The 19,476-nt window shown below is 40.1% G+C and overlaps 1 protein-coding gene across 5 annotated transcripts in view; it reads left to right on the top strand.

Moving 5' to 3' along the window:
- SCEL (sciellin) overlaps positions 1 to 19,476 on the top strand; it is a 108,681-nt gene that overhangs the window by 30,880 nt on the left and 58,325 nt on the right. For all 5 annotated transcript variants that reach the window (XM_088459123.1, XM_088459131.1, XM_088459105.1 and 2 more), the window contains 4 exons: positions 2,287 to 2,310; positions 2,437 to 2,499; positions 13,221 to 13,286; positions 18,916 to 18,948. In XM_088459123.1, the coding sequence (XP_088315249.1) occupies positions 2,287 to 2,310; positions 2,437 to 2,499; positions 13,221 to 13,286; positions 18,916 to 18,948 (186 nt within the window). The remainder of the gene's footprint in view (positions 1 to 2,286; positions 2,311 to 2,436; positions 2,500 to 13,220; positions 13,287 to 18,915; positions 18,949 to 19,476) is intronic.

Raw genomic sequence — 19,476 nt, 5'->3', positions numbered from 1 at the left:
GCAGCTATTTTGCCTCTCCATATAGCTTTACTTTTTCTTTGCTTGCTTAGCTTAATCAATATATTAAACTGCTTAGATATAAGCTTGTGTGTTCATGTGTGTCTGAATTATTGTTGTTTGTTCCTTCTATCTATCTAAGTAAAAGCCAATAGATTGTAATATGTACATTGGGTGGGTATTTCCCTGGTGAGATACGAAGACCCAATACATATTTTATTCTTATGTTATGTTATACTTATTTAAATATTTATTTCCTGTGATTTCTATGTTTAAATATCAGAAGAGTAAATGGAAGTATTATTACATTTTATGTAATATGACTCTAACAGAGCAACTTACACTGGGTGCCTCATCCTAGGAACACCAACCTTTCCACCCAGCGCAGATTTGTTTAGTAATCTATAAATTAGAATAGATATGTGATACAATTTTAGTTACTTACAACTTGGCAAGAAACCTATGTGTGATGTTCACTTCTCACCATCTTGTAACATGTGTTAGAAAAACCCAACTAATTACATCCCTAACAAACATGTCATTAACATCCTAACTGTTTAACAATGGACTCTTAAAATGGATCTGTCACCGGCACACAGTCTATTGCAGCCTATTCATTTCCTAGGAACCATTGAAATCACTGTCTAATACTCACGAGTCCTGACCTAGTTATGAGGTACTTGTTGCTAATGAATGGATATGCTACATTCTCATAAATAACAGTTCAAAATGTCTTCACTTTTGGTAGGTTGCACATCCACTACAACTTAACATATGTCAGTTTGCAGTTAAACATAATATATTGATGCATGTTATTTATAAAGAAGAGCAATTATTCTGGTTAATAACACAATACAGTGAGGACAGGACTTACATGTATATATATATATATATATATATATATATATATACTGTGTGAGTATATATATATATATATAATATATGTATATATATTATATATGTATATATGTATATATATATATATATATATATATATATAATATCCACAGCAATACCAGTGCGCTAGATAGAAGTTGTTTTACCAGTCAGGGACAGTCCCAGTATATAAGTCCCTCTTAGATAGTCCCGTTTTCTTATGAATAATATGGCACTTAGATCCGAGGAATTTATGCGGATCGCAGCTCCCCTCCTAATAAACCCGGGATTCATGGGTGATGAAGACACTGTAGATGGACAAGCCAGGGGGCGCCAAATAGTGCATGAATTTTATTTTTAAAAAAAGGTATAAAACACTCCAGGTATAAGCAAGTATAAGCGGCCGCCAGAGAGCAGTGCATCGGATACTGGACTTCCATGCCTCAGACACACGGACAACCAGGGTACAGGAATAAACGTCAGTGTAGCTTGTTCCTGTACCCTGGTTGTCTGTGTGTCTGAGGCGTGGAAGTCCGGTATCCGACACGCTGTTCTCTGGCGGCCGCCGGAGACACGTGGTTACGTGATCGGAGGAGACAGCTGCTGACAGATGGAGCCAGACATGGGGATTACAGTAATTATACCATGTGGTACCCAGCCCCCAGAGATGTTTTAACAGGTACAGGCAATACTTGCTTATACCTGGAGTGTTTTATACCTATTTTAATAAATACAATTCATGCACTATTTGGTGCCCCATGCTTGTCTATATATATATATATATATATATATATATATATACGCAGAAACACGGCACTCCTAAGTAGATTCTAAGACCAGAGTGTTTATTAAAAATCCATACAACGTACAGCGACGTTTCGGGCAGCTGTTTGCCCATTCTCAAGCTTGAGAAAGGGTATCCAGCTGCCCGAAATGTTGCTGTATGCTATACATTGCATGGATGTTTAATAAACACTCTAGTGTTTGAATCTACTTAGTAGTGCCGGTTTTCTGCATTTACATTTTTGTATCCTGACACCCTGATTTGGATGGTGGTCCTTGGACTGCCCATTTCTTTCAACTATATGTATATACATATATATACATATACACACACATATATATATATATATATATAAAACAGGTGTAGAACCCTGTCCATATCATGCAATGTAACTCTGGTGATAATGCTCTCTCTGTATGGCCAGTGTATGGCTGGCAGAGATGTTCCCAGCTATATTAATATCATTGATCAAAAGCCTGAAAACAGTTTTAGGATGTGTTTTTGTATTGGAAGAACTTGTTTTTTTTTTAGGTTTGGTGGCTTTTCATATCTAGCAGCTATGTACTGTCAGATTGCTGCAGATTGTTCTTATATGACACCTAATTCTTGTTCTTCCTCTTATCATGCAGTGATACAGATACCTCCAACAAAAGGTACAGATGCATTTACTTTATCCTTGTACATTTTAGTGTACCATACTGCACTAACATTCTGTGCTGTGCTGAAAGTATTGAGCATCAGTGTACTTAAAAAAAATCTGTTGATTCTTCCTTTACCAGAGAATCCTGGGTTCCTGGTAACAAGACCACATTGACCACAACACCTACAGAAGAATCAAAAAGGTATTTATTGCAAACATACACAGGTCCTGTGAGGTAACGGAGATTGTTAATTGCTGCTGCTGCTCCCTCATAGTATCGTATTGCTTCCATACCCCTCTGCACTAACTGAGCCCTGATTAGAGAATTCCAGAGAGCAAGTTCATAACTCAGTTGCTGCAGAGGCAGCTCACTGCATTGTCCTGGCAGAAAGCATCATTTAGGGGAAAGCCTTCTCTGTGCATACCGTGGACCTCACAATTGCTCACACAGTAGAGCGAGGGCCTTGGTAGAGAGTTCCGCAATTGCCTCACCACCAGACCATGTAGTAGCCATATCCCCTGCAATGGAAGTAGTTACACCCCTAAGTGAATTACTCTGGTGAGGAGTTTAAGGTTAAGAATATCAATGGGAAAGTTGGATAAAAAAATTCCATCCCCTCTTAAATAGGACATGTCTGCTTATATGTAACCAATGGATATAAGGCTAAATGGGGCACTTCTTTTGCCCAAATCTTGTTATAAGGCCTGATTTAATGGCAAATCCCACATCCACATGTGATGGTAACATTTTAACTATATAATCACTGGGTAGACATAATATAATCCATGCCAACTTCCTGCCAAGCATTAGAATACAGTTACCTCCCCTGTTGCCTGTAACTTTCATGATTAACAAGTTTCAAGTAGTCACCGAAGCTGCTTCTGTATTTGAATACAAATATTTGAAATAGTTCCCAGGTACTTTAATATTTAAGGTAATATTTAAACTCTGCCTTCATAGAGTAATTAGGTAAGAAGCTTTCAAAGTAATACATTTAGCTCTTCCCAACGATGTAATAGTTACATGTGTCAGGGAGCTGAGAACCCATCACATTTGACTTTCTGACCAGCATTAGGAATTATCAGTTTATATCAGTATTAGGGGTTTATGTGTCAAGCAGTGAAAAGAGTGGTGAAGTGAACCAGTGGAGAAGTTGCCCATAGCAACCAATCAGCTTTGAAGTAGCATTTATCAAGTACAGTCTATAAAATAATAAGTGGCTGATTGCTATGGGCAACTTCTCCACTGGTCCACTTCTCCACACTTTTCACTCCTGGATACATAAACCCCTCAGTCATTCACTTATCGTTCCTGATTCTTGGGAGTGTTAATGGTTAAATCAAATAATATTACAAATGATCAAAACATGTTTTATTGGGATATCATTAGCCAATGTATTAGCTACATAATATAAGAATAATAGCAACCACAGTGCTATTGCAGTCTGTCTTGCAATCACTGTTCTGTGAAACAGATCCTATGTGATTTTATCATGAAAGCATTGCAGTAACGAAATAATATGAAATCCAATATGCTTAAGGTCAGTCTTCTCCCTTGGGCCAAGATGGCTCCATCTGCCCCTTCTGACTTCAAGAAAGATTGAAACCTGAAACCGTATTTAATGATTATTACTAGTTTCTAATAATTCATTTAAGTTTGCTGGGATTTGGAATTGTTTACGCGCACATTAATATACATAAGCATGACATGGATCACATGACACACATTTACCATTCACCCTTCCATACACTCAATGTAGAACCACTATAGTTTCTGACATTTTCGGTATTACTCAGCTGAACATCTGCTACTTAGTGTTTCTTTTAACATAGTGACCCAGCTAAAATGCATGCCCTCTGAGACATCTGTGACCTCTCATGTCAGTACAATCCACTCAGTAAATCTCATCAGCACTTATAGTATTAATATTTCACTCACGGAACAGGAATCTCAGATGGGTTACTAACCATTACACTTTCCAGTTAGTCATATTTTATATATATATATATATATATATATATATATATATATATATATATAAAACAGTATGCAGTGCTTGGCAAGTAAGTGCTTTTCTCTGGGAACGGTACAGACCTGTGTTCTTAAGGTTGTTAATATCAAGTCAGATGTTGGAGATAACATATTTATAGAGGACACATTTTATTCAAAGCCAGTAAGAATAACTCAGATGCCATACTATGCCCTACTTCTTTGCAACATACAGTACTGTATGACGGAGTTAGACTTCACCTTATTCTGGATAACATAACTAAGTCAATGATTACGCTTTTGAAACTTTTGGATATATTTAAGTTATCTCAGTATAAGAGTGAACACAATAGAGCATATGTACCTGGCTATACCACTCTTTGCAAGTATAAAAATCTGGATATTAGAAGTCACTGATTGTTTCATACCGATATGGTAGCATGAGACTACAGGCCCGCATAATAATGTAAGAGGTGCGCAATTCACTTAATTACATTTCAATACAAAAAATATGCAGTTCAATAAAAAAATTCTGTTAAAAATAAACACACAGGCATACATACTACCTCAGGCATTTAACATATCATACTATTACATAGCTACTGTTTCTTAGTTATACATTTTCAATTACCATCACTCTCCCATCCACTTCCACTTCAATCTATACAGCAGACAATATTCAGACTGCAGTGAGATCGATCCTAGCTTCTCCCATTAATGTACAATGGATTAGGAGAAACTCAACCCCAATGGTTCCTCTAATAACAGACGGTTCTCCAGACCATATTTGCCTACTTTTGAAAAAGCATTTCAGGGAGATTGTGAAAAAACAGTGGCATTAAAGTGGACATGTATGTGTATTATGTTGCAGTTGTTGCTCAGTCAGATTTACTGTATTTGTTGATGAAAACAGACTGATATTTCAGTGCTTGGTCATGTTTTTGTATTACTCAAAAGTGGTTCCATAAAAGTGGCAACGAGAGACCTTATTTGAAAATGCATGTAGCCATACAGAGCATTGTGCCTTATAACCAATGTAGGGAAATGGCACTGATGATCCCATTTGAATGTATGGATCTCTGATTTCTTTTTTTTCCAAGTATATAACATCTACATAATGGGGGTAAGGTGCAATCAGGGAGATTGCTAGACTGTTCATGGAGTCAGGGAGATTGCTACTATTTTAGGAAGTCTCCCTGACACTCAGGGAGAGTTGATAAGTATTCTCCCGACATAGCAGTGTGGAAAATCTTGGAAGCACTATGGCATACTGAAGTTATCATTGTAATATACCTTACTAATTTCTTCATCAATTCACTAAAATGAATAGTGTAAGAATACTCTTACTTTATATTTATATGTCAGATGGCTAAAAGTAATTACCTGTTTACCTTTAAAAAGTTGTTAGAAATTACTTAATACAGTTGCTAGCCCAATCTTGTGCTTTAGCATTTAAGGGCAAACATTACTCAAAATATAAGCACAATATTATATTAGTATACACAATGCAAGTGCACCCCAACAATACATATAGATAGAGAAACACAAGTCATATTCCTCATTTATATGTATAAAATGGTATGAACTGTGAAAGCGTTCATAACAACAATGTATTTTTATTAATGAGTCTGCTTCCCGAGAAATCTTCTGAGTATTTTTATAAAAAAATACTATGAATCATTGTTTGTGCTGGACATTCATTGTTTTCCTTGGCTCACTGCTCCGCATTCTTCTTGAAGTTACAAAAGAAAGATGAATGCCCACAGTGTTCTGTACAGCCTTCATTATTATTGTAGATTGCCATTATGTGACTAGTTGAAATGGCGACAGTACAAGCCATAGCACATAGAAAAAAATATCATACATATATATATATATATATATATATATATATACATACATGCACATCGAGGGTGGGTCAAAAATTATCCACACTTTGGCTGTAAAATTTATTTGAATCAACTTTCAGAAAAGACAAATACGTTATTTTTCTACATAATCTCCCTGCTCTTCAATACACTTTGTCCATCTATCAACAAGCTTTCATATTCCCTCATTGAAAAATGTTTTAGGCTGAGCTGCAAGCCATGAATGCACCGCTGTCTTCACCTCTTCATCAGACATGAATCTTTGTCCTCTTAGGGCTTCCCAGGGGACCAAACAGGTAATAGTCTGATGGGGCAAGATCTGTCACTCGTTTATCCAAGAGAATCAGTTCATGTGCATGCTCAATGTTCTCATCAGTCGTGGACGTGGACGGGCATCTGGCTCCTTCTTCATGGCTGACACTTGTGCGACCATCTTTGAACTTCTCTATCCATTCATACACACTTCTTCGCGACAAAACACATTCTCCATACTGTGCACAAAGTCTTCGATAAATATTGGCACCAGACACACCCTCAAACCACAGAAAATGAATCACTGCAGGCTGCTTTTTCGTGCAAATCACAAATGGGGCAGCCATTTTTTCCTGCACTGCAGGCACAAATGAACTGATGTAACATGTTCAAACCTGTACAGCAGTGACTGGGGAGTCAGCGACCTAGTACGGAAAGTGTTGATAAGACAGTGCGGCCAACAGAAGTTTTAATATAACCGGAGTGTGTTGACTCACCCACGTATATGTATGCATAATATATATAAATATATATATATATATATATATATGGTCAAGGTAGTGGCACTTAGCAGATTTAAACGAAGAAACACACAGCAAGTCCTTAATACATCAACCTTTCAGGTTTATTACAACCCGTCATCAGGATACATGAAACGTTGATGTACTAAGGACTTGCTGTGGGCTTCTACGTTTAAATCTGCTGAGTGCCGCTACCTTGACCTGCTATCTTAACTGTGACTGGCACCTCAGTCAGAATCTTTTGTGAATGGGAGTGCCAACTCCATGGATTGTGTATATATATATATATATATATATATATATGGCACACCTATCTTTGGGCAGTTTCGCCCAGTCCTCTTTGCAGCACCTCTCAAGCTTCATCAGGTTGGATGTGAAGCGTAGGTGCACAGCCATTTTCAGATCTCTCCAGAGATGTTCAATTGGATTCAAGTCTGGGCTCTGGCTGGGCCACTCAAGGACATTCACAGAGTTGTCCTGAAGCCACTCCTTTGATATCTTGGCTGTGTGCTTAGGGTCGTTTCCCTGCTGAAAGATGAACTGTCGCCCCAGTCTGAGGTCAAGAGCGCTCTGGAGCAGGTTTTCATCCAGGATGTCTCTGTACATTGCTGCATTCATATTTTCCTCTATCCTGATTAGTCTCCCAGTTCCTGCGGCTGAGAAACATCCCCACAGAGTGATGCTGCCACCAACGTGCTTCACTGTAGGGATGGTATTGGCTTGGTGATGAGCGGTGCCTGGTTTCCTCCAAACATAATGCCTGGCATTCACGCCAAAGAGTACAATCTTTGTCTCTCATGGTCTGAGAGTCCTTCAGGTGCATTTTGGCAAACTCCAGGTGGGCTGCCATGTGATTTTTTTCCAAGGAGTGGCTTCCGTCTGGCCACTCTACTATACAGGCCTGATTGGTGGATTGCTGCAGAGATGGTTGTCCTTCTGGAAGGTTCTCCTCTCTCCACAGAGGAATGTTGTAGCTCTGACAGAGTGACCATTGGGTTCTTGTTCACCTCCCTGACTAGGGCCCTTCTCCCCTGATCGTTCAGTTTAGACGACTGGCCAACTCTAGGAAGAGTCCTGGTGGTTCCAAACTTCTTCCATTTACGGATGATGGAGGCCACTGTGCTCATTGGGACCTTCAAAGCAGCTAGTATTTTTCTGTACCCTTCCCCACATTTGTGCCTCGAGACAATCCTGTCTCGGAGGTCTACAGACAATTCCTTGGACTTCATGCTTGGTTTGTGGTCTGACATGCACTGTCAAGTGTGGGACCTTATATAGACAGATGTATGCCTTTCAAAATCATGTACAATCAACTGAATTTACCGCAGGTGAACTCCAATCAAGCTGTAGGAACATCTCAAGGATGGTCAGTGGAAACAGGATGCACCTGAGCTCAATTTTGAGCTTCATGGCAAAGGCTTTGAATACTTATGTACATGTGATTTCTTAGTGTTTTTTTTTATTAAATTTGCAAAAATCTCAGAAAAACGCGATGTCATTATGGGGTACTGTGTGTAGAATTTTGAGGACAAAAATGAATTTATTCCATTTTGGAATAAGGCTGTAACATAACAAAATTTGGAAAAAGTGAAGCGTTGTGAATACTTTCCGGATGCACTGTGTGTGTGTGTGTGTGTGTATGTGTGTATATATATATATATATATATATATATATATATATAGTAAACACTTGTTCAGCACTTGCTCAGCACTTTTTTACTACTGTAACCTTGAGAAAGGGACTCTGTGTAGTCCCAAAACGTCGGTATATGCATACAGCATAAACTTTTGCTATTATACAAGCCCTGGAGTGACCGTGAGTTTGTGTACTTATACAAGTGCTGAACAAGTGTTTACTGTATTATCCAGTACGGGAGCACCCAGGCGGCTGTCAAGTTTAAGTGAGTGTCAGACTATTGGACTTTATGTATATATATATATATATATATATATATATATAGATATATATATATATATATAGATATATAAATATATAAAATAACAATCTATTTATAAATAGGTGCTCAATTTAAGCATTTATTGCATATTGGAAAAGTATAGTCCCACTGCACTCAGGGCCTGATTCAGAGCCGCTTGCTCTGAATCAGGGCCGGGCTTTTTTGTTTTTTGGATCGGCCTCTTGGCCGGTCGCATAGCTGTGGGTGACCACCCACAGCTATTGCGAGCGGCCATGATGATGGTAGCGATGGTCAGGACCATCGCGACCATCGGGTTTGCGACGAGACCCTTGTGGTAGGGTCTCGTGGCCGCAAGCCCCAGAGAGATTTTGGCTCTAACAGAGCCGGAAATCTCTCCACTGACATCACTCGTGATGTCAGTGGGGCCGCCCCCAGACGGCAGGCGTTCACATGGGAACGCATCCGTTTGGGCAGCCACCCCCCCGGCCCGCCCACCAAAGGGGGTGAGCTGTCACTCAACATCGACAGCTTGCCCCCTTTGGTGCGAGACTCTGAGCGACGGTTGCCCGTCTCAAGCCGGGTCTCATGCATGCGCACGACGGAGCCAGCTCTGTCATGCGCCTGCGCTGTGGGCCACCATCGTCCCGGTTGCGAGCGCTCAGCGCTTGTGACCGGGTCTGAATCAGGCCCTCAGTTCCTAGCCAACAATGACACCATTTAGAACTGCTTCTTAAGTATTAAAAATAACTGGAGTCTTTGGGGCCTATGTATCATTTTCTCATTATTTTATTGGAAAACAATCCTCCTGTTGTCACAGAGTTTTGCAATGCATAAAACATTTTATCGGTGGAATGTAACAAAAGAGTTACGAGCAACATCGCAATGAGAAAACCACTGTGGGTTGCGAAACTAGTTTTGAGATGTGATATTTTTTATTTATACTTCTCATAAATGTGTTGCCCAACACCCTGGAATCTGCGCACATGTGCCGGGAAAGAAGCCGATCACGTGCATTCATCAAAGCCACAAACTATTCCCTGGTGTCATTGCTCCGTGGACGATAAAGAAAAGCTTAATTTATTTAATCAATTAAAATATATCACATATTGTGGATTCATTTACTTACACATGTCATATAATGACTTATAATTAAAGGTTCAATTGAAGTGGACTGCGATGAAGGCTCCTGCACACTAGTGACAATAGGCCAAGGAATAGGAGGAGCTGGAAAACATGGCAGGTCTTCTCATACATGGGTGGGCTCTCAGATCCTCCTCTCCTAAACCATCTTATTATGAAAACGCTATTTCTACATCTTCTGAGACATGCGATAAACAGGAGCAAGAAAATATGATTAATATGAATTTGAATGATACATTAGAAAATATCACATTTCTAATATTTTTTAATTGCAAGCCAGGGGTTAATCGTATTCACAAGAAATATAAAATTATCCCTATCATCTTTCACGAAAAAACATTCATTTTCTGCTTAATACATATGACTGATACTATACCGCCTTTATTATGCGATAATGAATTTAATCGCATTTTTTATGCGAAATGCAACTTGATACATCGGCTCCTTGGTTGCATTTACAGTATTTGCAGATATACAGTATGTTAAGCCATCTACCACTTTCAAGGTTCTTCTGCTAATAGGATGGTTCTAGGTCTAAACGGGAACAACCACAATGGGTCATTTGAGTGTAGTGTGTGTTATTTCTGAATGTATGGCTTACTGGGCTGATTTTTTTAAAGGACTTTTGGGTTAGGCTGTGATTATGTTTAGGGATGCTTACATCAGCAATGCAAAACCACATGGTTGACATGACAACTGTCGACGTTCACAATATTGACATTCTGGCACTGTCAACATTTGACATGTTGACCTCCTGTCCATGTCAAGATTCTAAACATTGACATATTGTACCCTCTGCTCAGCATATAAAACGCTGTAGGGAGAGATTTGCAGAAACAATGGGAGTGACTAAGGATAGTTTGTACAGTTATGCAATCACTATGTTAACAAAAGAGAATAATAAAATGGCATTCAGGTAAAGTAGCAAAAACTGTGTGCAGCTCCAGCCCAAATTACCTTACAGAAAGGAACCTTGTGCTACATAACGCTCAGGAGCAGCAATATGATGAGGATGTAATTGATTTCCCCTAGGGTTTAGGTAAATGGATGGTTGCCTACTTTACAGCTGATAATAAAAGCATTGTTAACTGGTGGCTTGTGGTTTGGGGCCCTCAAACACATTTAGTTATACTAAGCAAGGTGTCAATATTATAATGTAATTTAAGGCTCTAAATAGCTGTCATTTAAGAAGGATTACAGTGGTCCTCTTCTCACCCCCTGCTAACTTAGCCTCAGAGCATCTTTTGTTCATATTATAATTTTGACATAATTACGTACAATGAATCATTGTACTGGACAATCATTGTTTTCCTTGGCTTCCTGATCCACATTCTTTTTATAGCCCTTTCACACTACCAGCAAATAACCCGGGTTATTGCACATGAACGCGCAGCAACCCAGGTTACTGTGCAGTGTGAAATGCCCCAGTTGAAATAACCCGGGTTGAGCGACCTGGCATTTCAACTCGGGAAATGAGCAGGGTTGAACACGAGTTCCACCTGGCTCGCGGTGCAATGTGAATGGGTAACCCAGGTCAGGCGACCCAGGTCCATTCACTACATAGGAAAAGCCGGTGCTTGGAGATGATCTTATATCCAAGCGCCAGCTCAGCAGTGATGGCGGTGACGTCATGGACCTGGCATTATTGCCAGGTCGGGCCATCAGTCTGAAATGGGTCTAAAAAAAAAAGCATGAAGTCTGGCATTATAATATGCACACCAGTCAGAGGCACAATATAGGTAAGTCCTGCAAATATTTAGACTGTTTAGTGCAGCTTTGGTTCATTTTTGGGGCGTGGGTCCCCCCGGATTGCTTTGGTTGATCTGTTTCAGGGCACCGCATTATAACACATTTTTCCTTTATAACACATTTTAACCCTTCACTGTTTGTTTATTATAAATGTACTTCACTTTTATTTTCATTCTTTATATGCAGCCTGGCTGCTCTTAACTTTCTCTTTTACACTGAACTTTTATAACTATGGCGGTGCCCTGGGGCGGCTTAGCTGGGCCAGTTTGGGGGTGTCCTGCGCTCTGGATTTGAATCCTAGTATGTTAGGGACCTACCTGACAGAGGTTACCCAGATGCGGTGGGTAGGCCCATAATCTTGGCCAAGATTATGCTAAAAACCTCTATTCATTGTAAAAATGTACTTCTTTTTTTGTGCATATATCAATTGTCTCCACAGGTAGCACCTCCAATTAGATATATATGTTCAAGGTGTGCAGTCTGAGGCCCATTTCCCATATGAAATGGGTCTCAGCCAGATCGTACCCGGGAAGGATGCGTGTACAAATTCCGGGTGCGACCTGGCATTTGCGATGTGAATGGGGTAACTGAGTCATTGGACCTGTTTCAGAGTTGTACACAGTTCTCACAGCAGCGGCTCCTTTGTACGCAGCTGTAGTGCGAAAATATGTAAAAGCAGCAGGAGGCGTCTGCATGATTTTGTGATCCGCTGCTGCGTCCGAAGATGTCGTAAATAATTAGATTATCACAGTTTTGAGGAACCCTATGGTTACTTAGAATGGACGCGAGAGCTGAGACACTGGAGCCATTTTCACTGCAAACGGGAATCCGCAGACGCAGGCTGTGACATGCCCTGAAAACAGTCTCAAGTCATCTTTGCCACCACACCCCGTTGCCTCCCACAAACTCTCCCTGTCAGTCACACTGCGAGTGACTACGGTAATGTCCCTTGATACGAGCGCAGTGCGACTTAGATGTATGCATAGTTTACTGACAATCGCTCAACTGTGCAAATATCAGCATTGTGTACATCTCTGAATCAGGCCCATAATCTCTTACACAAGTAAAGACTGCATTCACTACATATTTCTCTTTAGTATCCTATACAACAGTGGTTCTCAACAGCATTCCTCAAGTACCCCCAACAGGTCATGTTTTCTGCATTCCTTTAATCAATCACAGGTGAGTTAATCTATTTTGCTTGGTCAGTAATTATCCCACCCGTTGCACAGATAGATATGAAAACATAATCTGTTGGATGTACTGGAGTTGAGAAATACTGCTATACAATATTCCAAGGTGAACCATTACACTATACTAATTTATTGGACATGTTTTTCATTAGACCATTTATTAAATGTTCAGAATAGAATAGTGATTTATGTTATTAATTACCTTGTTATCATAAGTGAAATAAATGTTTTGGTGAGGTTATCATTTCAAGCATAAAACTAATCAAAATCAATGTTTTATTTTAAAACCAGAAAATCTTGGGGTCCAACAAGCAGAAATACCACCACCCCCACCACCACAACAACAGAAAATAAGCAGTAAGAAAACAAAATGCATTGTATAACACAGTTATCTCTACTCTTGTTATCCGACAGCTGCTATAATGCTCAAGCTGTGTAGATTTTCTATATTTTTCACATTCAATAATTGACCTGTGAATTAATTTGTATGTGAATAATAAGGCTTTGGGCGGCATGTACAGTATCATGCATCACATATTGCATGCGATACATCACGCCACTTATCCTATGCATGGCGGCGTTTATAAATGCCATATGCATGACTAATTGAAATTATAAATGCAAAGGACTGCACTTCCGATAACAGATATCTCCAGGTTTATGATCCGGGAGTCCTACTGCACATGAGTGTCCATTGGGCTGCGCATGTGCAAGTCACAGAGGGGTTCTTCGTATCCCTCTTAAGGGAATGCTCCTGAAAGATGCCCATAGGCAATAGATATAGTCTGGGGCATATTTAGAGAGGAGAGGGCCCATGTTCACTCACCATCCGGGGCCCCCTCCTCTCTCTCTGGCGGCTGCGGTATACTGACAGTTTCAGTAGACTCCGGGCACTAGTCTGTACCCGGAGTCTACTGTGCATGCGCAGAACGCCGGGAAAGTGGCCGCTGCAGCCATTCTCCCGGAGAATTCCCTACTGCTCATGTGCAGAACGCAAAGGAAAGTGGCCACAGCTGCCATTCTCCCGGCTATTTCTCTACTGCGCATGCGCAGAACGCCAGGAAAGTGGGCGCTGCTGCCATTCTCCCGGCTATTTCTCTGCTGCACATGCGCACAACGCAAGGGAAAGTGGCCGCTGCTGCCATCCTCCCAGCTATTTCTCTACTGCACATGCGCAGAACACCGGGAAAGTGGCCGCTGCTGCCATCCTCCCGGCTATTTCTCTACTGCACATGCGCACAACGCAAGGGACAGTGGCCGCTGCTGCCATTCTCCCGGCTATTTCTCTACTGCACATGCGCAGAATGCCGGGAAAGTGGCTGCTGCTGCCATTCTCCTGGCTATTTCTCTACTGCGCATTTGCAGAATGCCGGGAAAGTGGCCACTGCTGCCATTCTCCTGGCTATTTCTCTACTGCGCAGAACGCAAGGGAAAGTGGCCGCTGCTGCCATTTTCCAGGTGTTCTGTGTAGCGCCTCTCTAGCCGATGTGAGAATAGGTAAGTATTAGGAAGTATGGATATAGGGTGTGCGGTGTGGGCCCCCCTGGACCCAGGGTCTCGTGTACCCCACACACCCTGCACCCTATATAGATGCGCCCCTGGACATAGTAATGATGATGGAACATGTCTCAAACTTGAATTTATGGTGTATGTTCTACATCCTTAAGTGTTCATTCCCTGGATGATCCACCCTAACATAGGATAATAAAGTATTAAAGTCATTGGCGCTTTCTCCTGTAGCATTCATTCTCCCAATGTATTCACAAAACAAAAATAAAGGTAGAAAAAAATGAAGAAATAATAGTGTACAGTGTACTAGTGTACAATTATTGCTATATATATATATATATATATATATATATATATTATATATATATATGGATCTATTCATCATCACTTAATTTTTACAAAAGCAGGTGCAAATGAACATATCAGGGTTATTCATTATAAAGGTAACGCAGGAGATAACACTGATTACCTTTCAGCTCCGATCTGGCCCGCTGTCCCCATACATTAGTATGGTGATCCAAATTCATCAAGCTGCAAAAATCCAAAAGACTGCGGGACCATCTTCCCTAAGGGAAGGTATCCCGGATTTCAGATCCCTCCACCCCTGTTCACTCCTTCCACTGGGGCTTTGTGAGCTTACATGAACCCCAGTTTATGCAGGCTCGCTAGTCTGACTCGACAGTGCTAAGGATAAAAGGATTTGCAGGGACATCTGACCTTCGCATCATCTGTCCCCACGTTTGAGCAATGTTTAATTGTTCTGGCACTCGCAGCAAGTCAGAATCTTAATTATCGGGGCCATCGAGCCCTGATAATTACCATAATGAATACGCCCCATTGTAACACCAATTGTGACACTGCACACAATTTTCCTCCACACAAATAGGGGGTAGACTTCCCAAAATTCCCTCTCAGGAATATTCTTATATCCCAGGTCACATATATACAATTTAATTGGGATGAGTAATCAAGTCACATCTCAATTAATGATGTACCAGACCATGCAATATGGAAGAAAATCTAGTGCATTGTCGCTTAAAAGATTTTTAATGCACAAAACAAATCACTGTATAAACTTTATAATAACATTGTGACAGCTTGAAATCAAGTGGGAAAATCTACCTTCCACAGAGATAGCACCAGCAGATTGGTACAAAACTGAATATATAAGTCAATTGCAGGTGTCCACAATCCCATGCAGATAACTGTTCCAATGGAAAGGGAGGCTGTATTCCAGGTAGGAGGATTCTCTTGCTGAGTAATACCACCAACGCGTTTCTAATACAGATGAAATGCGTTGGTCGTATTACACAGCAAGGGAATCCTCCTACCTGGAATTTGGCCTCCCTTTCTATTGGGCTTTTGTGTTCAGTTGGTGTTACTATATATTAGGGATGTGCAGGCTCGGATAGGTTCGAGTTTGCACGTTGAGTTCGGATTTTTCCCTCCAAAAAAACGGAACTCAGAAAGAGGCTAAACGTCATCTTACATGGACGAACATCATCATTCCTGGACCTTTGTCCAGGAATGATGATGTTCGTCCATGTAAGATGACGTTTAGCCTCTTTCTGAGTTCCGTTTTTTTGGAGGGAAAAATCCGAACTCAACGTGCAAACTCGAACCTATCCGAGCCTGCACATCCCTACTATATATACACCAATGTTTGTACCAATGTTATAGTGATTCATTATTTCTTCCTGTTTTCTACCTTTAAGTTTTGTGAATACACTGGGAGAACAAATGATATATAAAATGTATGAACAGGAGAAAGCGCCAAGGTCTTTAACACTTTATTATCCTATGTTTTATGTTTGTGTATTTCTGTATAGCGATACGTTTCTGTTATTGTCCAGGCCAATTCATTCTAACACCGCTGTTGATTACAGTCTATTTCTTACTTGATCCACCCTAAAGAGGATACATTTCAAGAAAAAGTCCATATTGTTTAAGGGGTAATTTCCAATATTCTAATTCTAGCTGTTATTATCTAATAAGCTTCATTACTAGAGGTGTGTGTTTTGTGTAAGAAACCTACGACCTTGGATGTTCTGTATACGGTATGTCGCTGTCCTTTCAGCTAAAGAGCCTGGTCTCTTGTGTCCAGGTATTCTTTTACTGCAAAGAGTCAGTCCTTAGGGACTGCTGCTCATGCAAGATGTTCTTCTAGCAGTCTCCTATGTATATAACCCCCTCCAAACACTCTGGCATTACAGAACTGTTGATGAAATGTCACAAGTTTATTATCTGGTTCTATCAAATTCCTATTCTACCAAATCCCTGACTGTACCAGCAGTACTTTCACACATTGTTTATACCAGCAGTACTAGCACACACTGATTATACCAACAGGACTCCCACACATTGATTATATTAGCAGTATTACCACACACTGATTATACCAGCAGTACTCCCACACATTGATTATATCAGCAGTATTACCACACACTGATTATACCAGCAGTACTCCCACACATTGATTATATCAGCAGTATTACCACAAACTGACTATACCAACAGGACTTCCATACATTGATTATACCAGCAGTATTACCACACACTGATTATACCAGCAGTACTCCCACACATTGATTATATCAGCAGTATTACCACACACTGATTATACCAGCAGTACTCCCACACATTGATTATACCAGCAGTACTAGCACACACTGATTATACAAACAGGACTCCCACAAATTGATTATATCAGCAGTATTACCACACACTGATTATACCAGCAGTACTCCCACACATTGATTATATCAGCAGTATTACCACACACTGATTATACCAGCAGTACTCCCACACATTGATTATATCAGCAGTATTACCACAAACTGATTATACCAACAGGACTTCCACACATTGATTATACCAGCAGTATTACCACACACTAATTATACCAGCAGTACTCCCACACATTTATTATATCAGCAGTATTACCACACACTGATTATACCAGCAGTACTCCCACGCATTGATTATACCAGCAGTACTAGCACACACTGATTATACCAACAGGACTCCCACACATTGATTATATCAGCAGTATTATCACACACTGATTATACCAGCAGTACTCCCACACATTGATTATATCAGCAGTATTAACACACACTGATTATACCAGCAGTACTCCCACACATTGATTATATCAGCAGTATTACCACAAACTGACTATACCAACAGGACTTCCACACATTGATTATACCAGCAGTATTACCACACACTGATTATACCAGCAGTACTCCCACACATTGATTATACCAGCAGTACTCCCACACATTGATTATACCAGCAGTACTCCCACACATTGATTATATCAGCAGTATTACCACACACTGATTATACCAGCAGTACTCCCACACATTGATTATACCAGCAGTACTCCCACACATTGATTATACCAGCAGTACTCCCACACATTGATTATATCTGCAGTACTACCATACATTGATTATACCAGCAGTACTCTCACACATTGATTTATAATACCAGCAGTACTCCCACACACTGATTATACCAGCAGTACTCACACACATTGATTTATAATACCAGCAGTACTCACACACATTGATTTATAATACCAGCAGTACTCCCACACACTGATTATACCAGCAGTACTCCCATACATTGATTATACCAGCAGTACTCCCACACATTGATTATACCAGCAGTACTCCCACACATTGACTATATCTGCAGTACTCCCACTTCCACACATTGATTATTCCAGTAGAACACACCACTTATTACCAGCAGGGCCCAGTGCCCCACACATTATTATATCTGCCCTGTGCCACGCGATAATCATAGAAGTGCAAATCCCCTACAACAATAATCCAAGAATCACTGCTACCTCACGGCGTGTATGCCTGAATGACTTGCGAAGGGAGTTTTTGGTGTTGGAACTTGCAATGTAAGAGGTGTAGTGCTGTGATGAAAGCATGACGTCAATGTCATGTAAAGACAGAGCATCTTCGGCTTCCCTTTGCTTTGACAGCCACATCATATTACTTCTGGTAGGGATCCTGAAACCTTCTGAGCCCCAACTCTGCGTAGGTTGCTTAGTGGAGATCTTAGTCCTACTTAATTCATTTATTCAGTACTTCTTGTTCTGTACCTGAAAAGTGGTGGGGCTTTATGTAGATGAGTAAATCAGGCTACAACCTCGCCAGATATATAAATATAGATGTAGAATCATATTTAATAGTAAGTAGCATATGCTACTTATAAGTATATATAAGTTATATGATTGTCATGAAAAGCTGATAGAAACGAAGGTAAATGAATGCAAATAAAAGCTGTCACTACTAAATACCTGTGTTTGCATCGTAAGGAGAAAATGTCTTCTTTGTAGTGCTAATGGATCCTCATGCCATCGATGACTGTGTTTGGCAAGTCATTCACAAAGCTTCCCTACAAATCATACGGTAATTGTGTCTATGAGATAATCATGTCAATTTCTTGTCAACAGGATTGTTCCAGGCAAAACAGAAGGACAGAAAATGTAAGCTTTTATATTTTTGTAAAATGTTTTATATGTACATTTTTGAACAAACCCTTCAAATAGAAAATAAGTACATGGACAGAAGAACAGGAGAAGATGAATAATGGATAAACAGAAAAAGTTATCTCAGTTTCCAGCACTACTCAGTCACTCTTATTTTTATTTATTCAATTGTTTTACTTTGACTCAACTTTTCACACATAAGGGTTGTACAGTAAAATAGCAATACAGTATATTATTAACATTGCCATTTATTTCTGAATCACCGCAGAACTCTGCAGAGCTGATCATGCACTATTACAAAAATATCAAACAAAAAAATAAACTGTACATAAAACAGAACAAGGACGTATAAGGTTAATGGGGAAAGTGCAGACATGGGACAGAGGTTACAGAGGGCCCTGTTTGTAAGATCTTACATTTAGAGGCAATGGGCAGAAACAATAGGTACTGTGCATATTATACTGTACACATAATGGAGTGGTGTTTAGCTGCACACAAATGTGATGTCATGACATCACAGAAGTG

This window comes from Taudactylus pleione, unplaced genomic scaffold, assembly GCF_031769625.1.
Source record: "Taudactylus pleione unplaced genomic scaffold, aTauple2 ptg000041l, whole genome shotgun sequence".
Lineage (NCBI taxonomy): Eukaryota > Metazoa > Chordata > Amphibia > Anura > Myobatrachidae > Taudactylus > Taudactylus pleione.
The sequence above is the reverse complement of the archived record's forward strand: the minus strand, read 5'-3'. Positions and strand labels throughout refer to the sequence as shown.